The sequence below is a fragment of the Salvia splendens genome, chromosome 1, assembly GCF_004379255.2.
Source record: "Salvia splendens isolate huo1 chromosome 1, SspV2, whole genome shotgun sequence".
NCBI lineage: Eukaryota > Viridiplantae > Streptophyta > Magnoliopsida > Lamiales > Lamiaceae > Salvia > Salvia splendens.
Genome location: NC_056032.1, coordinates 31,431,849 through 31,453,281, shown reverse-complemented (window position 1 = coordinate 31,453,281; position 21,433 = coordinate 31,431,849). Strand labels below are relative to the sequence as shown.

General features: G+C 36.6%; 2 protein-coding genes across 3 annotated transcripts; both read right to left on the bottom strand.

The window, feature by feature from the left end:
• Positions 1–4,739: 4,739 nt before the first annotated feature.
• Positions 4,740–6,492, bottom strand: LOC121747084. Its single transcript, XM_042141069.1, has 3 exons — positions 6,258–6,492; positions 5,134–5,310; positions 4,740–5,027 (listed from the first exon to the last, which is right to left on the bottom strand). Exons 2-3 carry the CDS (start codon positions 5,302–5,304, stop codon positions 4,956–4,958), a joined length of 243 nt encoding a protein of 80 aa, XP_041997003.1. The 5' UTR covers positions 5,305–5,310; positions 6,258–6,492; the 3' UTR covers positions 4,740–4,955.
• A 6,665-nt stretch (positions 6,493–13,157) lies between these two features.
• On the bottom strand, positions 13,158–19,063 carry LOC121747067 (RNA polymerase II C-terminal domain phosphatase-like 2). Of its 2 annotated transcripts, none has more exons than XM_042141050.1 (16): positions 18,615–19,063; positions 17,876–18,346; positions 17,364–17,574; positions 16,889–17,046; positions 16,731–16,801; positions 16,524–16,629; positions 16,364–16,453; positions 16,068–16,203; positions 15,648–15,922; positions 15,502–15,559; positions 15,300–15,430; positions 15,161–15,214; positions 14,658–14,754; positions 14,172–14,545; positions 13,824–13,876; positions 13,158–13,585 (listed from the first exon to the last, which is right to left on the bottom strand). In XM_042141050.1, exons 1-14 carry the CDS (start codon positions 18,897–18,899, stop codon positions 14,355–14,357), a joined length of 2,334 nt encoding a protein of 777 aa, XP_041996984.1. In that variant the 5' UTR covers positions 18,900–19,063; the 3' UTR covers positions 13,158–13,585; positions 13,824–13,876; positions 14,172–14,354. The 2 variants fall into 2 exon arrangements, with proteins under 2 accessions (XP_041996984.1, XP_041996992.1); XM_042141058.1 differs by having other exon boundaries at positions 17,876–18,426; positions 18,615–18,734.
• Between the last annotated feature and the right edge of the window lie 2,370 nt (positions 19,064–21,433).

The following is a 21,433-nucleotide window of genomic DNA, read 5'->3' as shown; positions in this document are numbered from 1 at the left end:
CCCAAGGCCATCGTGAACCAACGTTTGAACTCTAATTCATCATTTGAGAATTCCAAGTGTATTATTATTATATTGCATTCGTGTTTACTAATTAAAGTTCGTAAACCTTAATTATTTTTTTCCGTTTCCTTTCGTTTAGACAAATTATTATTTGTCTCGTAGTAACTTGGTGTTATTCCAAGTACTATAAAAAGTATGGGCGTTACATTCTATCCACCTTAACAGAAATTTCATCCCGAAATTTGCTCATCTCTAACGAACAACTCCGGGTACTTCTCTTTCATTTTATCCTTGAGTTCTCATGTAGCCTCCTCATAACATGATGTTTCCAAAGCACTTTCACAGATGCAATTGATTTATTTCTCAATTCTTGCACTTTCCTGCCCAGAATAGCTTCTAGCTTCTCCTCATAACTCAAGTCGGGATTCAAAATCATTTCCTCTTGGAATTCGCTCTTTTCTAAGCCTCATTCGTTCCGTCGATAAATATATTGCCTTAATAGAAAGCATAGTCTGCGCGTATATGACTAGCCTACATCTAAGGCCTTTGAAGTCTACATCTCAATCATACTCCATTCATCATCACGTCCAACATCAATTGCATAAACATTCCTCATTTCAAAACATTTTACCTTCTCTTTTGTTGAGCGCGGCGAGACGGAATGTTGAGCCTTCAATGAATACTCTTTTTAGTCTAGCGAAACGAGTCTAGAGTAGATTGAATAAAAGACTCTTGGTCCAGAGCGGAAGGAAAAATTGCTCTGATACCGTTCTTTCACGACCACACTCCCTAAGTATAGGAAGCACGGTGGGTCCCGACTAATGGGGGAATTAAGAAGCGGGGAAGAAAGGGGAAAACAATCAAGGGGTACCATATGTAGATCAAAAGATGAACTTTATTACCAAATTATAGTCTGAAATAACGAAGCAACAAAGTTCGTAGGAAAAATAGTCCAACAGATAAAGATAACATCAGAGTTCTAAAACTTGACGTAGCGGAAGCATTTGAGAGTTAGCTACTACTATGTATGAAGACACAATAGCAACCGGAACGTTTATTGAATATGGTCTCGGTCCAATGCTCAACATCCTCCGTCACACGTCCACGCTCAACCTGCACATAGGGAAAACATATGCAGGGGCTGAGTACTTGATGCACTCAGTGAACTCATGCCCATAATACATTTCATCAATAAAGTTATGTCAAGCCATCATTGAGTGAAACTCGGGTTTTACTTTAAAAATGCCGAGAAACACTAAAATCATTTCCATAAAAAAAAAGGTGTCTGCGCAGACAAATATCATCATCATCCTCCATCATGTACCATATCTGAACCATCATGTGAAACGAGAATGTGGCCACAAACTCGATCACTGGACCGGCCGACCCAAAGGACGGCTCACGATCCCCATCAGTGCACTAGTCTGAGTAGGGACTCACTCCCTAGTCAAACCCGAATTCGTTAACCATCAAAGTCTAGTAGGACATTATCCTAGTAGACAATCAGATCAATTCCAAACATAAAATACGGCATGACATAACATTTAAACCACCCTTATCTCACCATATACATATCATTTCAAATAAAAAAGTTTAAGTAATAAAGCCCACCTCAAAAGCTTAGTGATTTCCTTAACAACTTCTCGATCCGACTTTAACGAGCGTGCGAACGACCTTTTGAGAAAATTAAAGTACACATCAATCTCAAGAAAGAAAACATTTAGAATGCATACACTCTAATTAACGTCTTTTATCTCATTTCTCAGTTTTCGCGCATTTTCGATTATTCGGCGGCCGCCCAAGGCGTCGCGTGCGACGCCGGTCGGCCGCATACACCGATACCTCCTCCGTTGGCTCCTCGTATTTTTCTCCACGGTATCGAATTACGAAACCTCAAATTATTCAAGCGCGTAAGTTAATTATCGCAATTATTTCCCTTTGCAATTATACGGACTTAGGATAAAATTATTCATCCTTCGAAATATTCCGGGATTTAATTAATTTGGCCCAAGATTATTATTTACTTAGTCCACCTTATTCCTCCAACTTATTTGATGAGGCCCCACAAGAAGCCCCAACAAAAACAAGGAGAGCCCAAAACATCTAAATAATAATTATTGAGGCCCAATTCCTTTGAAAAACAAGGCCAAGGTCCACTCTCATTACCCCACATCTCTCTCTCTCCCTCTATCTTCTTCTCTCTCTCTTTTCTTCTCCAAAATCCCGTCGGCTCCTTGATTTCGTCGGAGTCGCCGGCGCAGTGAGGGGGGTTCTGCCGCCGATCCACGCTGCTGTCGTCCGGCCGCTGCCTCCGTCGCCCGACGCCGCCTCTGCCGTCGAGCTCCTCCTCCGCTCCAGCATCCCCCGCTAGCCACCGCCGTTGTCTCCTTGGCTGAACTCGCCGCTGCAGCGAGAAGGGAGGACGGTTGCCGCTCCGCCGCTGCTCGCTGCCTCCATCTAAAGCTAAGTTCTCTCTTCAAAAGAGTTCTCCTTCTTATTTTCAGTTCTTAATTACATTTTCTTGAACTGTGGATTTGCAAATTAGATTTGGCAGATTGATGATTTACCAAGAATTATAGCTTATGCTACAAATTATTTTCAAAACTTAATCTTGAGGTTATGTTTTCTTCAATGGACAACTCCTATCATGCTTGAGTTCTGTTGTTGATTTTCTCATGAAGAATGATGCGTGAAAGATTAAAAAATAAGGATTGGTGATTACCTGAACGTTCTGTGTGGCTTTCGGCTTTCTTTTTTTATTATTCAAGTTGGGATTTCAATGCTGCTCTCTTTTTTTCTTCCTCGGTTTCTAGCTCCCTTGCTGTGTTTGGAATTTGTTTGAACTTGTTGATGTGAATAGGGAAGGAGAGGGGCTAAATTAACGAGGAAATCTTATTGTGTGACCTTTGATTTGCAGAATTGGTTATGGAAGATGGAAGGTGGAAGGTTACTTAAAAAATTGAGAGTCTTCGGAGTGGAAGAGTTGGAGTAGGGGAAGAGAGTTAAGGATTTTGGGCTTGCACAAAATTTTCTATGAAGAAATTGGGCTCAACATCTATCTCCCACATTTTATTTATTTGTTGAAGTTCATATGCCCAAAATGATTTATTTTGTTGTAAATAAATCAAGCCCAAATTTATTTATTTGCCATAGAACTCTTCTATTTTCCATGGCCCAAGGCCATCGTGAACCAACGTTTGAACTATAATTCATCATTTGAGAATTCCAAGTGTATTATTATATTGCATTCTTGTTTACTAATTAAAGTTCGTAAACCTTAATTATTTTTGTTCGTTTCCTTTCGTTTAGACAAATTATTATTTGTCTCGTAGTAACTTGGTGTTATTCCAAGTACTATAAAAAGTATGGGCGTTACAAAGGTGGGGGCAGGCGGTGAAGGAGAAGGGTGGAAGGTGGATAGTTTGATCTATCTGTAATAGTTGGAAACCAAAAATAAGAAGAAAAGAAAAGAAAAAAAAAAGTCAAAATCTCCTATTCTAAAAAATTCGCATGCCTCGATCTCATATTCTAAAAGGTTAGTTAATTTAATCCCTGATTTCGAAAGGCTTACGAATTTAATCCTTTTTTCCGAAATCTACATTTATTTCTTTTTTATTTTTATCAAACAATATAAGCATATTTTTTTGGTACTAAATCTAAATCTTTTAGAAAAAAAATTTAATCGATGAGATCGGAGATTAATTTTACAGTGATTTTGCAACACATTTTCAGGTATTTAACGTTACCACGATTTATCTACATATACTTTAAAGTTTAGTGCTAATAATTTTCAATGATGGCTCGGACCAGATACAAAATACAAATCTTTATTAATTATATATTCTTTCTAAATTTCAGTTTACACGTATCAACAACACAGTATAGAAAGTGAAAGCTGTTTTACCTCAAAAAAATTATATTTGATACTCGTACATAAAAACGCCAACATTTATAATAAGATTCTAATAATAATGATGTGTAAACTACACAATGAATAAAAGAGTAAACTAATTGTGTTTACATATAGTATTATTATTAAAAAGTTAATCACACATGAAAATTACTACATAATAAATTAAATGTTTTAAAATATTTAGATTTTGTAGAGATGAATTATGCTTATATTGTAGAGTAAACTATATTGTTTGATGTACTTTGAAAACAAATCATATAAACAAAGAAAATTCAAAATATGCTAAAAAAACCTAACTATAGCAGCACGTTATTAATACAAATATAAATCACAAGACATGTATCCAGACTACCCCATAAAGTCTAGAAATATTAGTAGAAGGTTTAGGAGCATTTTCATCATATAAAAGTAAAAGTAAAAGTAAAAGTAAAAGTAAAAGTAAAAAAGAAAAGTGAAAAGGGGGTCAAACTTAATTATACCCTAAATTCAGAGATTATTAATATTTTTTTTTCTCACAAACCACACATATAAAATAACATAATCCAGAAACTATTGATGATATTCACTCTTATTTTTAAACAGAACATATAAATAATCGCTCTCCTTCAATAGTCCAAGGATAAGTTAGCTTATGCATTCCTATCAAGTCAGCATAATTCATTCATAATTTCTACTGATCATGTTTCACGTCACCGCCCACTTAACCACTTTGACAAAATTAACAAATTGATTAATAGTAAACTATTAATCAGGGTTAATTTTGTCAAATTTATTGCGAGTTAAATTTTGATGATTTATGTATTTTGTAAACAAAAACAAACCCCTATTGAATAATCCAGGCGATCCAAATTTCTGGAACATTTGATGGATGCTTGAAATTGTTTCTTCAAAGTGAAACCGACAAGTGGTGCACATGCTCAAGGAAAAAACAAAATTTAAGAGATCTCAAACTCCATTTAACAAAAATTACCAGGGACTCTCCATGAGGACACCATTTGTAGATCTACTATTTTAGCACGAACAGAGTAAGAAGCCAACATCGTTACTTTTTCCCCCTGCTAAGCCTTTGAAGGTGATAATTAATGCTGCCCCAAGGCTTTCGCTTATTGGTAGTCTGCAGAAAAGAAAAACAAGCACGTTAGCAGCAGAGATGGACAACGTTGGGAAAAATCTATAGGGATAAAAAATAATTTTAGCATTTCTGCCAGAACTAGAGTTACCTGAGCATCCATGCACGTGCTCAACAAAGACTTCTGCCGGCTGCATCTCTTATCATCGCCTTGAGTTAAAGCCAAACAACTAAGAAATGACATCATTTCTCTCATGCAAGGTTTCTGAAGGTTCCCGAATTTCTTCGGATTGATTTTTAGCTGAGAACCTTGTCTGCCCATTATTCCCTGTTTAAATCCACAGATAAGACAATGTAATGTAGTATTCATCTATTAAGAGATACGAGCAGCACTGTACAGATAAATATTACAAGTGTCAGAGATCATTCACTGTATAAGTTAACCAGGAAACTAGATAGCTATTCAGGTGCGTGGATGAGATTATGAAGGGGTGCAATAGTCCAAACATATCATCAGATTTTGAGCTTCTTTAGATCAGATTCTGTTTAGAGAATTTCAAACAAAATTAGGCACCAGAAAATTCTATTTTGAAACTGAAACAAAATGGTAAAGAGAAGAAATTTCAGTCTCGGATCAATTTTCTTAATACGTAGGTGTAATTTTCATTGAAATCTAGATACTCCTATGTTTTACTATTCTTATGAAGAATATCAAGCATCTAAACTTAATTATTGTGGAGAATATGTTAAATGTGAAAATTTAACATGTAGTTCCATAAAAAGCAACTGATTTTGCTTAGACTGGAGAAGGGGTAAAATGCTTTCCAAATTACCAATATCAGCGATATTGCAATGAAATAAATTTTCATACTAAAATCACTTTGAAGAAAGCAAAACAATCATACTTAGTCAGTATACACATTAATTGACCGACAGATTAATCAATATTTGTAGATGCCCTGAATTTCTATTTTCCAATCTTCATTTAAATCCAATAGAGATAGGCCTTGAACTCAGTAGCTAGTCCAAACTTAACACTAATCCAAAATAAAGCCACAAGTATGATATACCTATCCTCGATGGAGAGCATAGGAAGCATGTTAATCAATGAATAGAGCGAGCAACTGAGATTTGAAAGCGGTACACAAAGATGCAATCACATCAGATCTGAAAACCCTAAACCCCCAATTCAAAAATCAATTCCCAAACATGACCGAAGAATAGAAAAGCGTCTCATTTGAACCACATTGAACAGATAGAAAGTAGAAATTACACGATGTGGAAACGGATTGATTTTACGGACAAACGGTGGTAATCAGCTGGTCGCGTCGCCTCGTCGGGGGTTCGGGATTAATCTGATAGGCAGTAAGTATTGGAGATAAGGCGGCGTCCGGTTGCTAGAGGCGGAATACGACGGTGGTTGGCGGCGGCTGTTTTGGGGTGTGGTTTTCTGATTTTCAGAGGTGAAGAAATGAGCTCAAAAAACAAAAATGAAAATTCATAGAAAAAACTTCTTTCGTAGTGACATTACGTCATTTTTTCTACCGTGCAAAATAAAATAAAATAAAATAAAAAGAAAAGAGCGACGAAAATGGGCTATTCTAATAATGGGCTGTATTTATTATTCATAACTATGTTTTCTAAGAGCATCGACAATAGCGGACGTCCGCTATTGCGACGAACGCGACGGATGCGGACGAGAACGGAGGACGAGAGGTCATCTGCGGGTGAGAGCGGACGTCCGTCGTGACGTCCGCTATTGTGGTGACACGACGAACGTCCCAGCGGAGTCCCAATTTCCAATTTTTTAATTAAAAAAAAAACTCTATATATACGGCTCGTTGCACTTCATTTCATTCGCACCACTTGTATTAACGACTTTCTCTTCTTTATCTCTACGTTTCTATCGGTAGATCTAAAATGGCTAGTGGTGGTGGCAGTGGTGCGGGTGATAGTGGTGGGGATGCTGCTAACACAAGGCGGCGAATTAATGAAGAGTTGTGGGCTTATACGTCCTCCGAAATAAATCGTTTGCTACAAGAGCACTTGCAGCAGAAACTGCAGCCGGTGGTACCTCGCCACATCCATCGTCGAGCTGTAGTACCCCGGGACCACATCGCTGCACACTATTGGTTATTTGAGGACTACTTCGCTGAGGAGCCGCGGATTGGGGAGAACTTTTTCCGGCGGCGTTTTAGGATGCACCGGCCGCTATTTATGAATATTGTAAACGCTTTAGAGCGTCGATACATGTATTTCAGGTTCAGGGAGGATGCGAGTGGTAGACCCGGTCACACGCCTATACAGAAGTGCACTGCCGCAATCAGGCAGTTGGCCTACGGAGGCGCGGCAGACATGTTCAACGAGTACCTCCACATCGGCGAGATGACTGCCCGCGATTGTTTGAAGTATTTCTGTCAAGGCGTAATTTCCATATTCGGGGATATGTATCTTCGGAAGCCTACCCCCGAAGACTGTCAGGCTCTGATGGATATGCACGGGAATCAGCACGGATTTCCGGGGATGTTGGGTAGCATAGATTGTATGCATTGGGAGTGGAAGAACTGCCCCGCCGCCTAGAAAGGGGTGTACACGACCGGCTTCAAAGGCAAGAATCTCACGATGATCCTCGAAGCCGTAGCTGACTACCGGTTGTGGATTTGGCATGTGTATTTTGGAGTAGTCGGGTCGAACAACGACATCAACGTCCTCCAGTCGTCTCCCCTTTTCAACGAGCAGTGCATGGGCGTTGGTCTGGCCGTCAGTTTCGTCGCCAATGGCAACCAGCACGATATGGGCTACTATTTGGCGGATGGGATATACCCTAGGTGGCCCGTCTTTGTGAAGACGATCAGATGCCCAATAGACGAAAAGAAGATCTACTTTACGCAACGTCAGGAGGCGACGCGCAAAGATGTGGAGCAGGCATTTGATGTGCTACAGGCTCGATGGGCGGCAGTGAAAGGTCCAACACGGTTGTGGTATCCTGACTGCATCGCTGATGTCATGCACGCATGTATTATCTTGCACAACATGATTGTCGAAAATGAAGGTCCAGCACTGACTGATTTGGCCAATGATGATTTGATGTTGCCGGTCCAAGCCACGGCGTGGCCACCGCCAATGTACGAATGGGGATACCTTATGGAGACGTCGATCGGGTCCGTGCATTTGCCGATCTTCGGCAACAAGAAGCTCATACTCGACTCTAGAAAGATATAATTGAAGAGCTATGGACACGGAGGAGTGCACGTTGATATTTATAATGCAATTTGTTTAAATCATTGTTTTTTTGTTGAATTGTACTATTTTAATATTTTTTTATTTAATGAAATTATTATTGCACTTTCTCCGTCTGTATTCGTGTCGAAATTTTAATTCCGTAAATTGTTAATTTGGTGAATTTGTGAATTTTTATTATTGTGCTTGTCCGCCGGGATATCCTTGGGGATGTCCGCTATTGAGCCGTGGGATGTCCTTATGACATGGCAGTGCTGTGGGATGTCCTTTTGACGTGGCAGGAGGTGTTTTTGGGATGTCATTGGGATTATCCGTCGGGATGTCCGCCCCTATCATGGATGCTCTTATTTCACATCGTATATTTTGCGCTTAAATTTGACGCTAATAATAATTTAGCCTGTTTACTATTTTTCTTTTTCTTTGTTAACTTTAGAGGCCATTTTTTAGATTAAATCATATAATTAAATTCTTAATATTTGTTATTCTTAGTATCCAGGTTTCTATTTAATTAAATTTATCATCTATATAATTTTATTTTAATTTATGTGGTTTTGAATTAAATTAACTATGTTGATCATCCCAATGTATTCACAATCGTGTTTCCGTTGTCATTTTAATTTTCCTTCTTATTTTGCCTATCGTTTTTTATGCAATTTTTGCAATTCAATTTTTTTGTCCTTATTTACGTGATACTACTATTTGTTTTACTGCAGAAATTATTTTTGATTTCTTTTCTCTATTTTATTCTATGTTAAAAACTATTATTGTTTCTATCTTTTATTTATGCCTCTCCCATTCTAACTTTGTATCTGTCAAATACAATTATTTCACTTAAATCAGTCGTTAAACGTTTTTTACAATTATTTTTGTTTTCACTCAAAAATAATAGTACAAAATTTTTCTTATATTTTAATATAAATGTACTACTATAATACTAACAAAGTTACATTTCATGAATTATTCCAAAAAAAATCTTATACTAGTAATATAGGGTAGTGATAGAATGCAAACTTTATATATTGTACAAATTCTAAAATTTTCAGCACAATGTCAACACAATTTCAACACAGTGTAAAATTTCAAGATTTTGATATCAACACAATGCCAATACAATGTCAACACAGTGTCAACCGTTGGCTTTGTGTTGACATTTTCTGTTGTTGTTATTTTGTCATCTGTTGACATTTTCTAACGGTCCAGATTATAGTTTGAAGTTTATTCAATATTTAGAGTTTGTATTTGATCACAATCCCTAGTAATATAAATGTATATAAATAACAAAGTTACATTTCCAGGTATGATCAAATAGAGAATTGGTAAATGGATGCATAAGTAGTTCTTTTATGATTAAAAAACCAAATAAATAGAAATGTAAAACTTATTAAATGGGAAAGTTAATAGCGTGCGTGTTAAAAGTTACAAACTTTGAAAAGTTAACTGTAAATATACGGTCATACTGGTATGATCAAATGAAATGAGCATGTAATAATGGAATAAAGATATAAATAAAATAATAATTTATTTGCTTCATAGATACAAGAAATACAAAAGAAATAAAATTATTATTCCTTGCATCTGGTAACTACAAATAAAGTATATATATGGATGAAATTAATTTATATTGTAATCAATTGAAGTCCCGATTAAGACATACACACACAAATCATATTATTGATATCGTGACGAATACATTTGGTTTATTTGAAAGTTGAAACCCTCTTACAGTGAATATAGACCAAATGATTATGCACAATCATCAACAACAAATACTTCATTTTAACATGTCAATAATTAGGTTTTAACTATGTAAGCAAAAATTAAATAAGACGAAGAAACACATCTTAGTTGGTAATACGCTTCACCTTTATCTAATAGGTCAGGAGTTTGAATCACCATATGAGTAAACATGAATCATTATTGACAAAGAAAACAAAGAATTAAATAAGAACCAACGAACTCTAGGGTTTCAAGTTCATTAACTTCCTTCACTTATATAACTATTTCATTCAATGTTTAATGTCACCTCAAGTTTTTTAAAACGGTCACGATTTTAGTTTAAATTAGGTGTGCACAAACCGAACCCGCCGGGGGGTTAACCGCCGGTTCATAAACCGGAACCGGGACCGGAACCGGCAGTTTGAATCGTCCGGCGGGTTGCCGGTTCCAACAGGCCGGTTCAGGGTCGAAGGATGCGTGAACCGTGAACCGGCGGTTTACCGGTTTGAACCGGCGGTTCAACGGTTCAAACCGCCGGTTCAGGGTTGAACCGCCGGTTCAACCGAATTTTTTTAAAAAAAATTATTTATAAAAATTGATTTTAATATTTAAAATAAATTTTTACAAACAAATGAATACAAGAAATTCGTAATAGCCCATATATATTTGATGGGCTTGCGAATTTATGAAACCATTCTTGGTTGTTTCTCTTTTGTAGAGACATCCTTGAATGTTTTATGTTCCACTTTCGATGTGGGACAAACTCATTCTTGGTTGTTTCTCTTTTATAGAGACATCCTTGAATGTTTTATGTTCCACCTTCGACGTGGGACAAAATCGTTCTTGGTTGTTTCTCTTTTATAGAGACATCCTTGAATGTTTTATGTTCCACCTTCGATGTGGGACAAAATCATTCTTGTTTGTTTCTCTTTTATTGGACATCCTTGAATGTTTTATGTTCCACTTTCGATGTGGGACAAACTCATTCTTTGTTGTTTCTCTTTTATATAGACATCCTTGAATGTTTAATGTTCCACTTTCGATGTGAGACAAAATATGTTGAAGTACTTTCTTTTATAACTATATGTTTAGAACATTCATTCATCTTTTTCCAATGTGGGATACAAAATTTTCTTTTGTCTTATACTTTTATTCATGTTTTATATGATATATATAAACAAAATTATTATTCAAATATATTCTTGATTGATAAAAATAAAGAATTATTGAAAAATATGATTTGTATATAGAAAATATTTATTTGTATAATAATTATTGTTAGGTTTATACAATTTGTATAAGAATTATTCTTTCAATGTGTATAATATTATTTATTAGTTAACATATACATAAATTTATAAACATAAGCAAATCATTAATGATAAATAAAATATTAAGTAGTGTTTATTAATTTTTGTAAATAAAATATATTCATTATAAGTTGAAATACACTCTCTATAATTCAATACACTCTCTATAATTCAAGTAGTGTTTTCCCTATAATTCAATACATTCTCTTCCAATTTAAATGCTCAAGTCCAATATTAAGTATTGATATTTTAAAAATCAAAAGGTTTAACTTTAAGTAGTGTTTATTAATTTTGTAAATAAAATATATTCATTATAAGTTGTAATTTTTAGTCTTATTCAAATTTATTATCAATAAAATTGTAATTTTCACCTTATTGTTTGAAATTTGTTTAAGCACATTTTATACATAATAAAGACTAAAAAGTCAAAAAAAAAATTACTCCATACTTAAAGTTGAATTTGATTTTTAAAATGCCAATACTTGGATGATAGTATATTGGATTTTAATTAATTTAGAAGATAGTATATTGAATTATTCTTTTTTATAGTTACACATTTTGGATGTGTTACTCTTTATTTCAATGTGGGATAAAAGTCTTTATTTATAAGTATATTATAGATCGTCCATCATTCTTCGTCTATATTAATACTCTATCTTCTATTATTATAATTTAACAACAAATATTATTACATAAATTATTATTCATTAGTTCTTTATCATTAATGATTTGCTTAGGTTTATAAATTTATGTATATGTTAACTAATAAATAATATTATGCACATTTGAAAGAATAATTCTTATACAAATTGTATAAACCTAACAATAATTATTATACAAATAAATATTTTCTATATACAAATCATATTTCTCAATAATTCTTTATTTTTATCAATCAAGAATATATTTAAATAATAATTTTGTTTATATATATTATATAAAACATGAAGAAAAGTAGAAGATAAAAGAAAGTTTCGTATCCCACATTGGAAAAAGATAAATGAATGCTCTAAACATGTAATTATAAAATAAAATACTTCAACATATTTTGTCTCATATCGAAAGTAAAACATAAAACATTCAAGGATGTCTCTATAAAAGAGAAACAACCAAGAATGATTTTGTCTCACATCGAAAGTGAAACATAAAACATTCAAGGATGTCTCTATAAAGAGAAACAACCAAGAATGATTTTGTCCCACATCGAAGGTGGAACAACATAAAACATTCAAGGATGTCTCTATAAAAGAGAAACAATCAAGAATGGTTTCATAAATTCACAAGCCAATCAAATATCTATGGGCTATTATGAATTTCTTGTATTCATTTATTTGTAAAAATTGTTTTTAAGTATAAAAATCAATTTTTATAAATAAAAAGTATTTTTTTTTAAATTTTCGGTTGAACCGTCGGTTCAAACCAGCGAACCGCCGGTTCATGCCAAAAACCGGCGGTTTTGAACCGTATCGTGAACCGATGGTTTTTTGAACCATAACCGAAACCGCCGGGACCCTTGGCGGGCCGATTCAAGTTCATGCATACGATGAACCGTGAACCGGCGGTTCAGAACCGTTGTGCATGCCTAGTTTAAATCTTCCCTCGAAGTATCTAAACGGTTGATTACACATTATAATCAAAGTCTCCGTCTAATTACCCGCATGCAACTCCCCATTAGCTTCGAATATCCTAAATCCATGATGCTAATCTCAAATCTCTCAATTTATTGAATTAATTAATATATATCAATTGATCTTAAATTAACACCCATCTATCAGATCAGGCATCATTTGGGTGATCAATGTTTTCCCAATAATTGGGAACAAGCTGGCATCATTGACACACATGTTCCCGAGAATTGGGGACAAGTATTTATATGTTATATATCAAATCAACAACTAATACACTTAAATTGAGCAAAAATAAAGGATACAGTTGCAATATCATATTAATAAGCAAGTACTACATATGCATAAAATTTTCGTACCTAAATTAATAGTAGTATCACTTTTTACTAAGATTTAATCTCCTATGCGCCGCATTCAATCAGATTCAACACACTCACCCCAATAATTCATCACTCGATCTCTCTCAAAAATGTTGTGCACTTAAAAGTCGCTTCTACATTCGGACTCTAAGTATAAACGTGTTTTACAGCAAGTTTGCTTTCTGGTGGTGAAAATCCTTGTACTTAAGGCATACCTTCAAACAATTCGGTGTTTCTCCGCTCTTGTTTGCCTGCCTCAAACAAATCTTCTCCTTGTTTGGGGTAGGGAAACAGCACACAGAACTCGACCTCACCATGGCTACTTCTCTGCATTTTGTATGTGAAATTCCGCACTGCACCGAATCGTTTTTGCTAAGTGGACAAATTGGAGGAAATAAACAATTCATACATCCCGAATATTGGTTTTATATTACATGTAGTATTTCTTGTTTTTTTTTCACATTTTGATTAAAAAATAAATTAAACCCCAATTTTTGAGTTGTAAAAAACTGCTAGAAAGTAAATTTACAACTTTATACTATTAATAAATAAAGTAAAGAGTCAGAAAGAAAGAAAAATAAAGATTTTTACCTAATAAAAAGCTAGAATGTTGTCGCTACGAGGATTTGCTCCAGTCAAGTAACCTGTGAGCAAACATCAAAGAAAGACACCACGAAACAATCTCAACTCCACTTGAAAGGAACACAATGAATCCACCTTGTAAGATAACAGCTAGGAATTGTAAATGGGTTTATTTTAACACGAAAATGTTGCCAGTAAATAACAGATAATCTAGCATGACCATAAGACATCTTCTCAAAAACAAGCTGGTTGCATAGAATTCGGTAAGAAACTAAAACATATATTCTCTAGATTTCTAGCAAACATGTAACATGAACAGCATTTAGCAAAGTAGTGCTTAACAACCAAAATTCTTACCTCCAATATGAACATTGTGAAGCATTGTGGTGGACCAGCTGAGAAATGAGACAACAAATTTAAGCAATCCTTGTTTTCTGCTCCCAAACCGTGTGGTATAAAATTCAAAGGACTGGTTCATCACAAGACAAACACAACTCCTACTATCATAACATCCACAGAGCTCTTAAGCAAAATATTAGATCAGCCTTGTGATCCATTGTCACATTTCTCCATGTCTTTATTTTGTTTCAAATATCCATTACTAACTGGCAGTTCTTCAGGTCCAGGCTTGGCAGTGTCCCAAAGAAAACCATTTTCCTTCTCTAAAATGGGTCTATCGAAATCACTCTCCACAGTGGTACAGTGAGGTGCAATATAAGATACATAATTATCTGCAAAAGCAAAAGATGTTATGAAATGCAGAAAATAAGATGACAGTTTATACAGGAGCAAGCTGCTTGTCCACACATCATACAGACGTGAGTGGCATATGACTGGTCTTACCAGCTAAGCTCCGAAGAGCATTGTCTGCCGCCTGTTGCTGTGCATCTTTTCTCGTCTTCCCCATTCCAACACCAATTTTCTCACCAGTAAAGAATACCTACACATTGATTCAGCCCATGAGCCTCTGAAATTCAAGTACTAAGAAAACATTAAAAATATCTGATATTCTGCACAAGAGTTCGAGAATTTTAAAAGGCGGAAGCTGCAAAACATCGGATATGGGGATCAAATGGCAAAACATGCAGAATCACAGAAGAAGTGCTAACAAGCGCATGTCCTTGTAAATGAAGTGCAGAATTCATTCTTACCAAAGCAGTTAAGCTGGAAAAGCAATACAGAACTTCAAAGGACCACATGGAAATTGTGTGAATTACAAAAGCATGTATAAAACTATAAATGCATAACCCAAAAACAGAGGAATGGTGATTAAGAAAACTTCAGAAACAAGTTCAACACACATTCACACAAGACCAATATATGAGAAGATTGTTCTTAGTACTCACCTCAACTGAGAACTGCAAATCATTTCCAGTACCTACAACGGGTCTGAATTCAACCTGAGCAGAAGTAATGTATGTGGGAAGATATCCAGGCAAAGGGGAGGATAGAAAAAAAAATACAATTTTAAACAATTAAGTCTACCTTTGATCTACATCTTCTTCCAATCTCTTGGAGCACGCTAATAGAAAAGGATGGCAACAGGTTCATTTTATCACCTTCACTTTTAAGCTCTTTACCAGTGGTTGAAGGTTGATTATTTGATTTAGCATAATCTACCAAGAGAGAATAACAAAATTAAGCAAGAATGTTCTGGACTCCAAATCCACACACATAGTAGAATTACCTGCAAACTGATTTGGTAATAAGGGGCCCTGTTTCTGGCTGTCAGAGACTGAGTTAGCCTGAACAATAATTAAAATTACTCATAAGAGAAATGTTATAAAAAGGAAATTACAATGATATAGAATAAGCAAATGGGCTTGTAGCAACCTCTTCGGCTTTCATTGGATTTACATGCGAAAGTTCCATAGGAACTGATGATGAAGTACCATGACTAAGTGAGTTCTGAAGACCTCGTTCATATTCTGAAAATATTCCTGGAGTCTGGTTACTAAAATTCCCTCCACTAGTATCATCTTCAACTATTCGAACACCTTGTGGCTGCAGGAGTGGTGCCTGCCAAGGAAACCTAGACAATAGAGGTGGTTCAGTTGAAATTGAAAACCTGCTATCTCTTCTAAATGGATCTCCAAGCAAACTGGGTTCTGCAATGAAACATCCATTAAAATGTTAATTTGAGAAAACCAAACCCACATTAAAAGATTGAGAAGAAATTTCACACTAAATGGACATATGTTAAATGAGAACTTGGCCAAAATTACAAAAACGGAACTTCTAACAAATCCGTACTTTCAGAAGGTAAAGGCCTGGTAACTGGACCAGCAGCATTGGCAATAGATACTACAGGAATCTTAGAGCTTTCAGACTTTAACTCAACGTTATTAGCAAAGGAAAGGGAAACAGCATGGGTCCCATTCTTCTCATCCTGGACATGAAAGGAAACAGCATAGTGTGCAAAAGAGATCATTAGCAAGTCCAGGAGAATGGGAGAAGACAAAACATGGACATAATAAGAATACTCCTGAATCAAGTGAATAAGTTAAACATATTACATGGAAAACAAAGAATGGAGAAAAAGAAACTACCAGAGGATGCAATCTTTGTGCAACTTCAGGTCCATTCATTCCATCAGCGACTGGACCATTCAAATTCCCATTTGGTATAAGATTAGCATCCTGACAAAGTTACTTTGACATTAATAATTGTCTGGGATAGCAAATTGAGGTACAAAATTTATTCTCGTACCTCTGAAATCAAATAGTTGCTCACATCTGGTGCACAGGGTAAGTTGACAAGCTCAATTTCGTAGAAAATTTCAGATATTCTTGTTAAGACATTTTCATCAAACTCCCTGTTTGTTGAAAATAATTACCAGAGATGTCATTGAACATCAGTCCAGAAAATCTACAGCTAAATTATATAGTGCCCTATAACTTTTAACAGAGCACTCACTTGAAAAAACCACCTCTAACATTGCATGCTACATTCCTTGCTACACAAAGGACAGGAACAGCATTTGCAGTCTATACGGGAAAAGATTTTTACATAAATACTGTCTCTGTCAAGTAGCAAGTGATCAACAAGAATGTAGAAAAGCAAAAATCAAGTACCTCCGCTTGTGGAGCATAATATGGAGTGAATGCAGGAACTACATGGACACGAGGCTGATCCTTGTCTTCCCACACTTTCAACCGGTCATCTATAACCATCGCCATCTTTGGATGGCAGGTACCATTCTGGAAGACATTGAGCAAAGATTTCCTAGCACCTAAAATATAGATCGAAATAGTTTAAGAAGGGTGTAGATGGAACTCAACTCATCAAATTCAGTCATCACAATGAATTGTAGATAGTTACAAACAGGTGAACTAATCATATAGAGCACTTGATCCCAAAGGTATATTTACAGAATCCCACTACATCACTAACAAAAGTTTTCAAGTGAAGGAGCAGAGGAACAACTACAGGTGGATAATTTTGTTTTGCAACTTCAAATGCATCAATCGGCTGGAAGTATTAAAGACCTCAAAATGGATGCTAGCAGAAAAACATTAGAGCTCATACCCATGATAATATGGAGTATACCTGATTTGACACATACAACACGGTCCAGTAGCTGCTTTGAGCTAATTAAGTGTGCTTCTGGATCAAGCAAGCGCCACATTTCAAGGGCATAATCTCTCTCAGCCATTGTGCAAACATAAACTTCAAATCTTTTACGGCCTTTTGCAGTTAGGTAAGTTTTTAAATCTTCCCAAGCAGGTCGTAACCTGACCAGCACACTGGTATCCCTGTTCTGAAGAAAATAACATCCACAATCAGAAAACTATAATCAAGTTGTCTATCACACGAGAAATGCAGTCATAGAAGAAGAAGAATTATTACATAGGCAAAACCTGTAGGACATTCCAAAATGGACTGTGAGTACAATAGGAATGCAATTTAAATGACATAGATTCGAGTTTAAAAAATGAAGGCTAGCAATAAAACTTTACAAGTTAGAAGTCCTCTGTAGCATCGACAAATTGGGAGTGAGTACATTTCAAAAGAAATTAGTTACAACCCAAGAATACATAGCATTGAAGATGACTTCTAACCTCAGGATTAATACGTGTAAGAACAATGTTTTTCTCAGGCAACCTTACTACAGGCCGAACAACACGACGAATCCCATCAGATAGAATAGGGACTTCCTCATGTTGCACCTTATATACTTTCCCACCATCCACAACGCTGTCAATCTCTGCATACTGTTTGAGCAATGCACGATCCTCAACGTATCTCTTCATCTCCGCTGTCATCCCAGATTCCCGAATAGGGTCCGTCTCACGTGCAATCCAACCCATCAAAGCATCGATTCTATCCTCAAATGACTTCATAGTGTTGGCAACAATAAGAGTTTCATCTAGATCGAACACAATAGCTAAACATCGGGTATTCAACATCCATAAGCAAGCATCATACAAACCACATGGCACTGAGTAGCACCAAAAACATGGAAACTTCTTCTGCATGCTAGGCATTGCCACTAAATGAATTTCCTCAGTGCCAACCAATACAACTGCCGTCTACACAATAAGTAATTAAATGTTACAACACTTTGAGTAAGAGCAATAAATGTCTTCATAGCCAGAGGCATTCCAACTTCCTACAGTATAATCAAGATATGCTAAAATTATGAGTCTGACTACTATAGAAATGTAATTGCAGAGTTTAATCATTTTGCATCATAAGTAATAGTAGTTGACAAACACATATCTACACAGCCATAAACTATTACTCTAGAGTAAAAGCAACATTAACCATTACAATAAACGGAAGGATGACATATGAAACCTTGAGTTGGTAGAAGCACGAAGCGTGGAGATTGATGAGAGGAGATGGCTCATCGGGATTAGGATTGGCATCAGCGCAGGGCTCAAGTTTGCAGACAACAGAGGCATAGGAAATCGTGTGTAGAACAGAGAGGGGATGGCATCTGTCGCTGTTAGGCGTGATGTGATGAATTCGAATCTCATTATTGGGGAATTGGAAATTCCCGGCCTTCACAATAACTGCTTCCAGTTCCCCTAGATACACATCTCCATGATAAACCACTGATTTAAACCCTAATCGACTCATAATTATCTCCCAAAAAAACAGAGCGAATTGTGAAAACCAGAACAGCGCTTTTAAAAATGATAATTGTGGGTGAAATTCCTCCCCTGCATGACCCTTGCGCTCCTCCCTCTTTCTCTACACTGAAACAAAACCTTTTTCTCTCTCTAGAGACTCTCTCTCACACTCCCTCCTCATACAGCGGTTTCAAACAAAGAGGTGCGGAGGCTTTATATAGAAGAAATGGGAGGGGCCGGTTAACGAAATAGCCCTGCTGCTAACTGAATTTACGCATGTGCCACGACTTGTCCGTACGGGGTGGGGTGTTTGGAAAGTCATCCTTTCGTCGACGGATAAGACCATCCGCAACGCTGTCTCTCATCCGTCTCTTAACCGTATCATCTCTTAACTATTTATAGACCCCATTATACTTTTCACCTTATCTCTTAATTAAGAGACGGCACATGCAACCCTTCATCTCTTAACCATCTCATCCCTTAACTATTCATTCAATTTCATTTTTTATTTTTATTTCCATCAAATTCAATTAATAAAAACACACTTCATTAAATAAAATAAAATAAAATAAAATTAAAATTTAAAATCCTAAAAAATAAAAAAAATGCAAAAAAATATAAAAAACATAATAAAAAAGTGAAAAAATTAAAATACATAATTTAAAAAATAATTTTATATAAATTATAAAAACTACTCCGCCGGCGAATCATCCCTCGAAGGCGGTGGCGGTGCACTCAAGCCACCTGTAGGCGGAATACCAATTCGTCTTGCCATATACTCAATTCTGGCAAGATTGGCTTGATATTGGGGAGGCGTCATGCGGAAAGTGTCAGTCATCGTGGCGGTCAAGTACATGGACAATAGGGTGTTCGAGCCCAAGACCGAGCCCGCCTGGCTTGATTCGCCTTGGCCCCCCTCCCTCTAGCCGCCTTCGCCGCCTTGGCCCCTTGCGGCCGACGGCGCCCACTGGAGGAGCCTCCTGCATCGGTGGCCTTGCCCTCAACCTCTTGTGAGGCGTTGCCTGACCCACCCTCACTAGACGAGTATTGGCCACCTGTCGTATCCTTCGTGCGTTTCGAGCTCGAGCCCGTGTTGGACTGGACACCGCCAGCCCACCTTTCAACGTCTTTGACCGCCTCCCAAACATCGACATGTTTGAATTCTTTGTTGTTGTCATCAAAAAAGACTCGCAAAGCCGCTCTCAGAATGTCGGCTCCACTGGCTCCACTTTGGTAATTCGCTGCTTCATTCTTGTAGATCCCTCAAAAATTTTTGACATCTATGTCGACTCGGTCAAAATGACTGCGGAGCATTTTCATGGTGCGGCGGAGTGAGCCCTTTGGCTTGTTCTCGTCGGTAACCTTTTCCCAAAAACACTTGCGGGTTTGTTGATTCCCGACAATGGGATCGTACGAGACGCTGACCCAAGCGTCACTAAAAAAACAATAAAACTTTACATGCATAGTCCAGGAGAAAAGAGAAAGGAATAAAATAGCTAGAAGAAATCTATTTTTTCTAATGTAGATCAACACATCCTAAAATTTTATCATTTTAGCTAGTATTGGGTATTACTAGTATTTTTTTTCTTCATTAACACATTATAATAATGTAGAGTGGGTCTGATCCATAGTAAAGAAAATACTATGAATAAATACATATTCCCTTCGTTCCAAGAGAGATGACTCCTTCCTTGAGCAGCACGAGATTTTATGCAACTTTATTTTGTGTGTTCAATGAAGAGAATAAAATAGAGATAAAGATATTTCTATTTTTAGTAATCGATTATCTTAGTTGGGACAAATTAAAAAGTAACGTGGATAATTTTCGATGTGACAGAAAGAGTAGTAACTGTTGGAAGGATAATAGAAAAATAATTTTAACTATGCAAACACATCTATGTTGATTTTGTTGAAAAAAGAATAAAATATTTATAGAAATATTGCATTATGTAGTCGAGGCTGCGTGTATCTAGAGGTCTCCAAACCGAACCGAACCGGACGAACCGGCCCGGAACCGTCACCGGCGGTTCCGAACCGGAACCGGAACCGTCGGCGGCGGTTCAAACCGTGATCGGAACCGGTGGTTCCACCGGGCCGGTTCAGGTTTCAATTCTTGGCAAACCGTAACCGGCGGTTCCGAACAGTCGGTTTGGCCGGAACCGCTGGTTCGACGATTCCCGACAAGTTTTCGGGCCTACTCCTTGCCTTTTCAAAAACCATTGCCGCGGCCGCCTGTTTTCGTCAGAAACCGTTGACGAAGCCGGCGGTTTTCCGCCTAAAACCGGCGGTTCCGGCGGTTCCGGCGGATTTTCAAAATTTCGAAATTTGATTTTTTTTTTAATTTAATCACAATTTTCCCCTATAAATACTCCCCTTCTCTTCATTTCTACTCACTCCATTCTTATGTTAATAAGAATTTCTCTTCTCAATCTCAATTTCTCTATTCTCCATCCTCATTCTCTCAAGTTGTTTACGTTATTTGCGCTCATAATTTACTCACGTTGTTCACGTTATCATCTTCACACAATCACACTACTCTCT

Coding starts and splice junctions, on each gene's coding strand:
- LOC121747084 (XM_042141069.1), bottom strand. CDS start 5,304: ATGGGCAGACAAGGTTCTCAGCTAAAAATCAATCCGAAGAAATTCGGG. Junction 5,028..5,133: donor GCACGTGCATGGATGCTCAG/GTAACTCTAGTT, acceptor TCTTTTCTGCAG/ACTACCAATAAGCGAAAGCC.
- LOC121747067 (XM_042141050.1), bottom strand. CDS start 18,899: ATGAGTCGATTAGGGTTTAAATCAGTGGTTTATCATGGAGATGTGTAT. Junction 18,347..18,614: donor CGTGCTTCTACCAACTCAAG/GTTTCATATGTC, acceptor CTTATTGTGTAG/ACGGCAGTTGTATTGGTTGG. Junction 17,575..17,875: donor TTACACGTATTAATCCTGAG/GTTAGAAGTCAT, acceptor TATTTTCTTCAG/AACAGGGATACCAGTGTGCT.